Source organism: Hyla sarda, chromosome 1 (assembly GCF_029499605.1).
Source record: "Hyla sarda isolate aHylSar1 chromosome 1, aHylSar1.hap1, whole genome shotgun sequence".
NCBI lineage: Eukaryota > Metazoa > Chordata > Amphibia > Anura > Hylidae > Hyla > Hyla sarda.
The window spans coordinates 299359955-299372049 of NC_079189.1; the positions used below are offsets into that span (position 1 = coordinate 299359955).

Below are 12095 nucleotides of genomic sequence, written 5' to 3' on the forward strand. Positions count from 1 at the left end.
AAATAAAAGTACTCGTGCTTGGTATCGGCGAGTACTAGAATTAAAGTATCGGTAATCTTACTCGGTCTTAAAAAAAAATGGTATCAGGACATCCCTACTTATAACCAATAAATCTGCATACCTTTATAATACCTGTGTATTATTGTATATTGCAAAACTACATCCTTAAGCGTTAATGTCATCTAGTCATAAAAAGAACTTGTTGATATCTGAGGAAATAGTCTGACTCCGATGTGAATTGTATTGATTGGCTCTGTCTACAATTCAATAGTGCAGGTGACTGCACTACAGTCACCTGCACTACAATAGTGCAGGTGACTCTGCTGTAAGATTGCCTTTAATAGTAGGTAGAATCCCCTTGCAGACATTAGCAGCAGCCCCCTGGCAGTCATTAGTAGCAGCCCCCCTTGTAGACAGCAGCCCCCCTGTAGACCACAGCCCCCCTTTAGACAGCAGCAGGGCCCCCTTTAGACAGCAGCCGGCCCCCCTTTAGACAGCAGCAGGGCCCCCCCCCACCCTCCCGTTTAGACATTAGTAGCAGCCCCCTCCTCTCAGGCAGCTCACCTCCTCGGGTCGGGTGCTGATGCTGCTGCTTTGCTGCCCCCTTCTCCCATCCTCCGGTCCGCATCGTGTCGTCCTATGGAGGAGCATGTGACATACACGTCACTCTGCTTCCTGCATAGCGTTACGCAGGGCAGGAAGAAGAGTGACATGTGTGTCACATGCTCCTCCATGGAACACTATGGTACGGACGGGAGAACGGGGCAGCAGAGCGGCACCAGGTATCGGGCATGGTATCGGGGACATTAAACGAGTCCCCGATACCATGCAAATGGCTAGTATCGGCCCCGATACCGATAGCAGTATCGGGACATCCCTATTTTTTAGTATGAAATACTGAAAATTTTCTAATGAAAGCAATTGCAAAACCTATTGGTTTTGAATGCTTTACAATATATCAAAAGTTTTTGTATCTGACAGTGCCTATTTAATGATGATCATTTTGTTTGTGGTACTACAACAGATGAGTTCTGGCCAATAAAAATCTGATTCATCAGTCATAACATAATTCTTTCTTTAAATCATCATTGAGATTATTTATGCAATACAAATCAGTTTCTGCTCACATGGGAAAAATAAAGATGTGACAATGGAAACACAAATTCATGTACTACGCCATTCATGTATTCCAGTCATGGTGACCATTAGAGATGAGCGAAGTTACAGTGATCCGATTCGTCACAAAATTCTTGGCTCGGCGGCTGCTGACTTTAGCCTGCATGAATGAGTTCAGCTTTCAGGTGCTCTGGTGGCTGGAGACTCTCCTAGGACTGTATACATCTTTTCCAGCCTACCGGAGCACCTGAAAGCTGAACTAATTTATGCAGGTTAAAGTCAGCAACCGCCGAGCTGAGAAGTTTGTGACAAATCGAATCACTGTAACTTCGCTCATCTTTAGTGACCATCTTCATGTTTGTAATATTGTTCTGAATACGACATTGCCTATGTAAGAAAAATAATTTATCACTTTAATTACCTGGATCAAAAGTGTCCCTGTACAGGTATCCCAATACTGCCACAAATGCGACTAAGCATGTTCCCTTTATTTTCAAGCCCATATTGGAAAGCTTCAGTGTAGCAGATCTGTTAAACAAAGTGCTTTCTGTCAGTATGCTTATCCTTATAAGCAGAAATAAGTCACATGCTAGAAATTCTATAAACTGCAATTCAGTGTTTTAACCCCAGCCCTGCCAGCATTCAAGTACAAAGTTCACAACAGATTATGCGGCCACATGTATTGTAACTATCCTACCCGCGTGTTCATGTCAATAGGCTGATATAGAAAATAATGAAGACTTAATAAATTTCAGTAACCTATGAGACAGCATTACTATTGGAAGTTTATTGGAGAAATTAACTTGCGTGCTGTTAGATTTCACAGGCCAAAAGCTTACAAAGATGTCAGAAAGTGGTCAGCCTTTGGTAAGATGAATGCCTGTGAACTCTTGCTAGCTCCCAGACCCTTCCCCTCCCAGCTCTATCTATGTAGCTACTAACTCTAGAGGATTTTTCTTTGGCAAAAATGTGCTACTGCAATTGTGTAAATCTCAGTAAAAATGTAACATAAGAGATTTTGGAAAACTGAAGCAAAAACAGCCAAAAAGCATTAATGGTACGTTCACACGTACATATTTTAGCTGCAGATTAGCTGCTGCAGATTTAGCTGCCGATTGACTTCAATGGGTAGTAAAATATGCAGCAGCAAATCTACAGCAGATCTACATAAGAAAATACGCCCGTGTGAACATACCCTTAAAGTGTGAAAAATGCAGAAAAAATTCAGTGTGTTAACACAGCCTAAAGACGTTAAATCTTCATAAAACACATTAGTTGTGATTATAGGTCTAATCGCTTTACCTCATGGCATTATTTCCCTTAAAAACAAAAAAAAAAAAAAGCACTCTGAAAACTGCACATAATGTGAACTCACCTTAAAGCTATGTTGCCACAGCAGAATGTCAGTGCAGATTTCTGTATGAATCTTCCGCAAAGACATTATGCAGCAACAGAGTCTCATTGATTTCAATGCCGCGGAAATCCTGATCCCGGCATCCGCAAAAAACACTGAACATGTTTAATGGTTTTGCGGATTCTGTAAGGAAATGCTTTGTCGTCTGAGACGTCACATTTCTGAGCGGTCCTAGTGCCGTCATGTTTTGCTGGTGCTCTGCAGTCTGTGGAAATTCAACCATGTGAACATAGCCTAAGGCCATGTTCACACATCCGGAATTTCTGGGCAGAATTCCGCATTGGAATTCCACATTGGAATTTCGCCAGAGATTCTGGAGCAGCAGAATCCAGTTGAAATCCATTCTGCTGCACTGTGCACACATTCGGAATTTCTGTGCCAGATGTGTTCTGGCATGGAAAATTCGTTTTCAGTGTCCGCAGAAACAATAAGTCGATGCCTTCCCGTGCGGTCCTTGCGGTGGCATATTATGCCGGCACCCACACACACAGTTCATTCTTTGTGCGGAGACTGTATGAAATGCATAGCCGTCTATGATTATGCTGGCGCCCGCACTCTCCAGAATGTCCGCACAGAGACTCTCTGTGCGGACATTCCAGCGTGTAAACATAGGGTGCAAACACAATTCTGAGTCTAAGCAGATCATCAGGGTGACTTCGTGCAGCCTGATTACATGACCAGGTTCATTGAACACTCCACCTAGAGATGTTAACATTTTCAGAAATTCTGGAGCCATAGAATAAAACTGTTGTATTTTAGTTGTTGTTTTTTTCTGACATAAATGGAAATCTTTAGAGAAAATGAAAATTATGCAGAGTGGAGTTGTTTTGCAACTTGAAAAATCATTTAGTTACACTGGAAACATAAAACGCAGTCTATATAAAAATGTGATGCTTGAAATAACAAATTGTCAACAACATAAAATATTGATGTTACAGATATAGTAATTCTAAGACCATCTATTAACCTGTTGGGGACCACGGGCATATGGATACGCCCTTCCGTCCTGGTACTTAAGGACCAAGGGCGTACCTGTATGTCCGTGGAAATTTCGATCCCGGACGCTAGCCGGATGGGGATCGAAACGGGATGCCTGCTGAAATCATTCAGCAGGCATCCTGTGCAAATGCCTGGGGGGGTGCAAATGCCTGAGAACCCCCCATGTTGGCGATTCGCGGTGATTCCGGGCTGATCGGTTCTCTGATAACCCGATAGCCTGGAAAATAGGGATGATTGGAAATGTCAGAGACAGCCCCGATCATCCTAAAGAATAGGAGCGAGGTGGCAGGGGTGCCACCTCCTCCTATCCCCTGCGATTGGCCGATTCAGCGAATCGCAGGGCGGGGGGGTGGAACGTTCATTTGGCAGCGGTGTGTGGGGGCCGTTGCAGGGACCGCCGGTTACCTGGGTTATGGCGGACCAAAGACCAGGGACCGGCGGCTGACAGGAGGCAGCTGGCAAGTGGAGGCAGCGGCGGTGGTTTCCTAGATACTGCAGTGAAGATTGCCATAAAGTGATCTTCACTGCTGTATCTATCTAGGAGTTTCAAAACTACAACTCCCAGCATGCTGGGAGTTGTAGTTTTGCAACATCTGGAGGGCCACAGTTTGGAGACCACTGTCCTTCCAGATGTTGCAAAACTACAACTCCCAGCATGCCTGGACAGTCTCAGCATGCTGGGAGTTGTAGTTTTGCAACATCTGGAAGGGCACTGTTTGGAGACCACTATACAGTGGTGTCCAAACTGTAGCGCTCCAGATGTCAATTCAAAGCATGTCGAGATTGTCCAGGCATGCTGGGAGTTGTAGTTCGGCTACATCTGGCCCTTCAGATGTTGCCAAACTAAAACTCCCAGCATGCCTGGGCATGCTAGGAGTTGAAGTCTTGCCACATAAGGAGGGCTACAGTTTGGAGACCACTACACAGTGGTCTCCAAACTGTTCTCCTCCAGTTGTTGCATAACTACAACTCCCAACATGTCCTTCGGCTGTCTGGGCATGCTGGGAGTTGTAGTATTGCAACAACTGGAGGTGCACTGGTTGGGAAACATTGTTGTTTCCTAACTCCGTGTTTCCCAACCTGTGTGCCTCCTGCTGTTGCAAAACTATAACTCCCAGCATGCACTGACAGACCATGCATGCTGGGAGTTGTAGTTTTGCAACAGCTGGAGGCACATGGGCTGGGAAACACTGAGTTAGGAAACAGACAGTGGTGCGGAAACACTGCGGTAGTCTGTTACCTAACTCAGTGATTCCCAATCCCAACCAGTGTGCCTCCAGCTGTTGCCTAACTACAACTCCCAGCATGCATGTACAGGGTACAATCACATGGGCGGGAGTTTACAGCAAGTTTCCCACTTCAAGTTTGCGATGCTGCAAATTTTCCGCTGCTGTAGCGGTTAACACACTGTAAACCCCCGCCCGTGTGAATGTACCCTAAAAACAGTAAACTACACTACACTAACCCTAAATAAAGAGTAAAACACTGCATATACACCCCCTTACACTGTCGCCACCCCCCCCCCAATAAAAATTTAAAACGTCTTGTACGTCAGTTTTTCCAAAACGGAGCCTCCAGCTGTTGCAAAATAACTCCCAGTATTGCCAGACAGCCAATGACTGTCCAGGCATGTTAGGAGTTTTGCAATAGCTGGAGGCACCCTGTTTGGGGAAAACTGACATACAGTATTTTTGGTGGAGGAGGCAAGTGTAACTCTTGCATCTGGGTACACCCCTATGATAATCGCTAACATGCTCTAACATTTTTTTTCATAAGAGGAAAATGGAAATAAAGACCCACAAAATTTGTAACACCATTTCTCACAAGTATGGAAATACCCCATATGTGCGCGTAAAATGCTCTGCGCTGGGCACAACAAGGCTCAGGATTGAGAGCGCCATGTACATTTGAGGCCTAAACTTGTGCTTTGCACAGGGGTGGCTACTGGTTACAGCGGTTTGACATAAACGCAAAATAAATAAATACCCACATGACACCCCATTTTGGAAACGACACCCCTCACGGAACGTAACAAGTAGTATAGTGAGCCTTAACACCCCACAGGTGACTGAAGTGAAGAAGGTCTCTTACCTTTTCTGGCGGTGTCCGGGATCCGATTGATTACTCCCAGCCTGAGTTACAGGCTGGAGCAAACAATCACAGATTTCACTGATTGTTGCCATGCAACGGCAAGGCAGCAGTCTGTGAATGAAATCAGCCATTGCAAGCTGATAGGTCTCTATGGCACCTATCAGCTTGCAAAAAAAAAAGTGTAAAAAAAAAAAGTTAACCCTTTCAGGTATTCCCTTCTGAATTAAAAGTTTGAATCACCCAGCATTTCCTAGTAACAAAATAAAACGGTGTAAATAAAAATACACATATGTGGTATCACCGCGTGCGTAAATGTCCGAATTATAAAAATATACCACTTTTTACACTGCATGTTCAATGGCGTACGCGCAAAGAAATTCCAAAGTCCAAAATAGCGCATTTTTTATCACATTTTTACCACAAAAAAGTGATCAAAAAGTCTGATCAGAACAAAAATGGAACCGCTAAAAACTTCAGATCACGGCGCAAAAAATGAGCCCTCATAGTGCCCTGAACACAGAAAAATAAAAAAGTTATAGGGCTCATAAAATGACAATTTTAAACGTATACATTTTCCTGCATGTATTTATGATTTTTTTCTGAAGTAATGCACAATCAAACCTATATAAGTTGGGTATCATTTTAACCGTGTGGACCTACAGAATAAAGATAAGGTGTCACTTTCACCGAAAAATGTACTTCGTAGAAACGGAAGCCCCCAAAATTTACAAAATGGCATTTTTACTTCAAGTTTGTCGCACAATGAATTTTTTTCCCACTTCGCCGTGGATTTTTTGGTAAAATGACTATCCTTTGGATAGGGGATAAAATTTCTAGGGGCGGAGTACCCCTTTAAGGGGTTAATGTGACATACCCCCCGAAAACCATTTCAGCAAAATTCGCTCTCCAAAATCCCATTGTCGCTCCTTCCCTTCTGTGCCCTCTAGTGCACCCACAGAGAACTTTACATCCACATATGAGGTATTTCCTTACTCATGAGAAATTGGGTTACATATATTGGGGGGCTTTTTCTCCTTTTACCCCTTGTAAGAATAAAAAATATGGGTCTATCAGAACCGGTTAGTGTAAAAAATGAAGATTTTGAATTTTCGCCTCCACTTTGCTGCTATTACTGTGAAACACCTAAAGGGTTAACAAACTTTCTGAAAGTCATTTTGGATACGTTGAGGGTTGGAGTTTTAATAATTGGGTCCATTATGGGGTATTTCTAACATAAAGACCCTCAAATTCACTTCAAAACTGAACTGGTCCCTGGGATGTCTATTTCCCTTACAGGCAGAGAGCTTAAAGGGTCCCTCTCATCAAAAAAAACTTTTGATATATTATAGATTAATGTATGCAGAATAACTTTGCAATTGCATGTTATTAAAAAATATGCTTCTTTCTATTTAATTTTCCACTTTGAAGAAATGACCACTAGGGGTCTCCCTACCAGTCAGGGCAGCAAGCATTTCAGACTCATGTTGGAGTCTAAACACTACGAGCTGCCAGTCTGCTTTGTTCACAAAGAACACTCAGAGCTGCCAGCCTGCTTTGTTCATAGCCTGTTCGGCTGTGAACAAAGCAGGCTGGCAGCTCTGAGTGTTTAGGACTCCAGCATGAGTCAGAAATGCTTGCTGCCAGGACTGATTGGGAAAAATACAATAGAAAGAAGCATATTTTTCATTAACATGCTATTGGAAAGTTATTCAACATTCATTAATCTAAAATATATCAAAAGTTTATTTGATGAGAGGTACCCTTTAAAAGTTATAAAAATGAAAAATTTTCAAATTTTTCCTGAAATTTGGGAATTTTTGACCAAGAAATGATGCAAGTATCAACGAAAATTTACCACTAACAAAGTAGAATATGTCACGAAAAAAAATCTCTGAATCAAATTCATAAGTACAAGCAACCAGGAGTTAGAGTTTAAAGTGACAGTGGTCAGAATTGCAAAAAATGCTCTGGTCCTTAAGGGGAAAATGGGCTTGGCGCCCAAGGAGTTAAAAATTGTGTTTTTTACCTTTATATTTGGCCGTTCTAATTCTGGCTACTAGTTGTCCACATACAGGCTAATTTGATGGTCTCACAGTAGGTCATCTGTGTCCCTGCAGCAGGGACTGAGAGACACAAGATCAGGAAGTGAAGGCTGACACAGCTTGTTCAGGGACATGCCCCCGGCTACGGAGAGGAATGCAGAAGAAGTGAGCAGGCTATGGAGCAGATATCTGGCCACAGCTACAGTCAACAGATAGACGTGACAGGAACATGATACTAATTACAATGTAACATCCTTAGTGTTTTTTCTTAATTTTCTTGGTGATAGGTATGCCTTAATCAGTAAATAATTAAATCCTCATTTAAACTTAATTTTTGCTGCAAATGGAACAAGCTTCAAGGTGAGGTTTAAAGGGGTACTCCAGTGAAAAGCAGCTGGTGCCAGAAAGTTAAACAGATATGTAAATTACTTCTTTATAAAAATGTAAATCCTTCCATACTTATCAGCTGCTGCATGCTCCACAGGAAGTTCTTTTACAGCAAGCAATAAGTAACAAGTAATTTACAAATCTGTCTAACTTTCTTGCACCAGCTGATAAAAAAAAAAAAAATTTCTATAGTGTTTTCCACTGGAGTCCCCCCCCCCTTCACATTCAAGTTAAGAAAAGCAAAAGACACAAATTATACATTAAATAACATTTTCTGAACTACTGCCATCTAAAGGGGATACTGTACAGCTTGCAAAGTTTTTTAGGATGTCTTTCATGAAGATCTAAATGTTCTATAGTTTGAATACCATGTTATAAATATAATATTTAGCATTATAAAACAACATTCACATACTCCTTAAGAATAAAACTATGCTGCAGTATAACTTCCCTGAATAAAGACGTAAGGCCTGATTTATCAAAATGTGTGAGGAAAAAAACTGGAGAGAGTTTGCCCCCAACAACCAATCACAGCTCAGCTTTCATATCCTAACAAGCTCTGGTAAAGTGAAAGCTGAGCTGTGGTTACTGTGGGCAAAATCTCTCCAGTTTTTTCTTTCACGTATTTTGATAAATCAGTTAAATGGCCACTTGCCAGGTTCACTGCTATCACTGATCAAAAAAACTGGCTAATACATAACCTATTTTTCATTAAAACCCTTCATGGTCATATAAATATATCCACATGACAGTAGCAAGACGAATGTACCACAATAGTAAATTATTGTCTAGACCTCTGCTGCTTTTCTTTAACTCTAGAGGCCCTCTACTGCACAGCCACTATATTTTGCCCTACAAGTTGCAAGAGTATTTTGGGTCAGAATATTTGAAACATGTGACCAAGAGATGACAACGTGAGGAATACAGTGATATACCTGAACTCTGCAGGAAAATGTGAGTTGATCCTAGGTGCGTATGCGTGTTATCTTATTGTGGTGCATTATTCTTGCTACTGTAGACATTTGTGTCATGTGGGTATCTAATCTTTTTAGGATTATGAAAGGTTTTAATATAAAAAAATAAAAGTTATGTGTTAGCCAGTTTTGATCAGTAATGGTATGATGCACTATGTAAGCAGGAAAAAAAACTAATTTTCCCAGAGTGCTTCTTAAAGGGGTACTCTGCCCCTGCCCATCTTATCTTCTATTTAAAGGATAGGGGATAAGATGTCTGATTACGCGGGGTCCTACCAGAGATCGCAGGGGTACCAGTGGCCTGACCCCTCACAATCAGACATCTTATCCCCTGTTTTGATAGGGAATAAGATGTCCAGGGGCAGAGTACTCCTTTAAAGTTATCAGAGTGAAGAAAATATCAAGCTGCATATTACCCAATAAATACTAGCTGCAGCTCTTGCTGGCCTTTGAACTTTTCTTATTGTTATGCATGGGTCAAAGGTCTATATACAGCATTGGCTTAGCTCTGTTTTGTCTGACTGGACCTTGGTGCCAGAAAAGTGAATAGCAAATAAATTTGGTTCCTTTAATATATCAGGTTGTTTGTTTTGGCAATATAGAATATATAATTGAATATATGATGATTTTTCACAACACTTTGGATAGAGCATAAGTGCATGCTACATACTTAAAGGGGTACTCCAGTGGAAAACACTTTTTAAAATCAACTGGTGCCAGAAAGTTAAAGAGATTTGTAAATGACTTCTATTTAAACATCTTAATCCTTCCAGTACTTATCAGCTGCTGTATGCTCCACAGGAAGTTCTTTTATTTTTGTGCTTTCTGCTGACACCTCTGTCCATGCCAGGAACTGTCTAGAGTAGGAGCAAATCCCCATAGCAAACCTCTCCTGCTCTGGACAGTTCCTGACATTGACAGAGGTGTCAGAGAGCACTGTGCTCAGACAGAAAATACATCCAAAAATAAAATAATTTTCTGTGGAGCATACAGCAGCTAATAAGTACTGGAAGGATTAATATTTTTAAATAGAAGTAATTTATAAATCTGTTTAACTTTCTGGCACCAGTTGATTTTAAAATACAAGGTTTTCCACCGGAGTACCCCAGTACCACATTTCAATTTATTTAGTTTTAAATTAGGACTGCCATGTGCAGAAATACACATTTACACACCTTGGTATGCTATGTTTGAGGTTATTAATGGTTGTCGGAAGAATTTTATGCCACGCTGAATGCACATAGGTACGCAAATCATTCAGATCTGTAGCTGGAACCTTTGCAATTGCCAACCAATGGCATTTCCCATGAGCCTGAAGGGACACAAGTCTGGAGACAAAGCAGGCCATGGTAGCATATTTAGGCCATGCCTTGTAGAACTGCTGTTTGGAGGGGGCTACAACATCTTTAACTTAAATAGGACAATGTTGCAGTTCCTTGCACAGGCACTACAAATAGTACAGTGATGCAGACAGGTAAACAAAAAAAAAAGCTGTGCTGCTCACACACGTGTCGTGTCCAACAGCGGATCAGCTGTTTTAAAATATTAGGTTATTAAATATCAATAATGTTATATCAATATAAATATATGACTGACTCAATTTTGGTCATATCACATCTCATAAAAATGTAATAAAAATTTCTGACTAAAAAGTCCCATCAACACTAAAAATGGTACTGATGGTAAGTGTACAGATCATGGGACAAAAAAAGCTCAATACAAGCTCTGTTTACTTCAGGGAGATCATGTCAAACAAATCTTATTGATTTTTTTGACTGGGTGACTAAAATAATAAATGACGGAGGGGCAGTAGACATCGCATATCTAGATTTTAGTAAGGCTTTTGACACTGTAACATAACACATAGAAGACTTATCAATAAACTACAGTCATTGAGCTTGGACTCCAATATTGTTGAGTGGATTAGGCATTGGCTGAGTGACAGACAACAAAGGGTTGTAGTCAATGGAGTATATTCAGAGCAAGGTCTTGTCACCAGTGGGATACCTCAGGGATCTGTACTGGGACCAATATTGTTTAATATCTTCATTAGCGATATTACAGAAGGTCTCGATGGTAAGGTATGTCTTTTTGCTGATGACACAAAGATATGTAACAGGGTTGATGTTCCTGGAGGGATCCGCCAAATGGAAAAGGATTTAGGCAAACTAGAAGAATGGTCAGAACTCTGGCAACTGAAATTTAATGTGGATAAGTGCAAGATAATGCACCTGGGGCGTAAAAACCCTCAGGCAGAATATAGATTATTTGACACAGCCCTGACCTCTGTATCTGAGGAGAGGGATTAAGGAGTAATTATTTCAGAAGACTTAAAGGTAGGAAGACAATGTAATAGAGCAACAGGAAACGCTAGCAGAATGCTTGGATGTATAGGGAGAGGTATAAGCAGTAGAAAGAGAGAAGTGCTCATGCCGCTGTACAGAATCCTGGTGAGACCTCATTTGGAGTATTGTGCGCAGTACTGGAGGCCGTATCTCCATAAGGATATAGATACTCTAGAGAGAGTTCAGAGAAGATACTAAACTAGTACATGGATTGCAAGATAAAACTTACCAGGAAAGGTTAAAGGACCTTAACATGTATAGCTTGGAAGAAAGAAGAGACAGAGGGGATATGATAGAGACTTTTAAATACATAAAGGGAATCAACATGGTAAAGGAGGAGAGCATATTTAAAAGAAGAAAAACTACCACAAGAGGACATAATTTTAAATTAGAGGGGCAAAGGTTTAAAAGTAATATCAGGAAGTATTACTTTACTGAGAGAGTAGTGGATGCATGGAATAGCCTTCCTGCAGAAGTGGTCACTGCAAATACAGTGAAGGTGTTTAAATATGCATGGGATAAGCATAAGGCTATCCTTCATATAAGATCGGGCCAGGGACTATTCATAGTATTCAGATTATTGGGCAGACTAGATGGGCCAAATGGTTCTCATCTGCCGACACATTCTATGTCTCTATGTTTCTATGTAGACAAAAAAAGTTATACAATTATTGGGGTCAGAATATGGTGAGCTAAAGCATTTAATTTTATAGGATAAGCTGCCCTG

The 12095-nt window shown here is 41.1% G+C and overlaps 1 protein-coding gene across 6 annotated transcripts in view; it reads right to left on the bottom strand.

The window, feature by feature from the left end:
- HSD11B1L (hydroxysteroid 11-beta dehydrogenase 1 like) overlaps nucleotides 1-12095 on the bottom strand; it is a 148946-nt gene that overhangs the window by 90480 nt on the left and 46371 nt on the right. For 4 of the 6 annotated variants that reach the window (XM_056518074.1, XM_056518075.1, XM_056518072.1 and 1 more), the window contains 2 exons: nucleotides 7647-7804; nucleotides 1538-1644 (listed from right to left, as the gene is read on the bottom strand). In XM_056518074.1, coding sequence (XP_056374049.1) covers nucleotides 1538-1619 — 82 coding nt within the window. In that variant the 5' untranslated portion in view covers nucleotides 1620-1644; nucleotides 7647-7804. The remainder of the gene's footprint in view (nucleotides 1-1537; nucleotides 1645-7646; nucleotides 7805-12095) is intronic. The other 2 variants (XM_056518077.1, XM_056518076.1) reach the window with 1 other exon arrangement.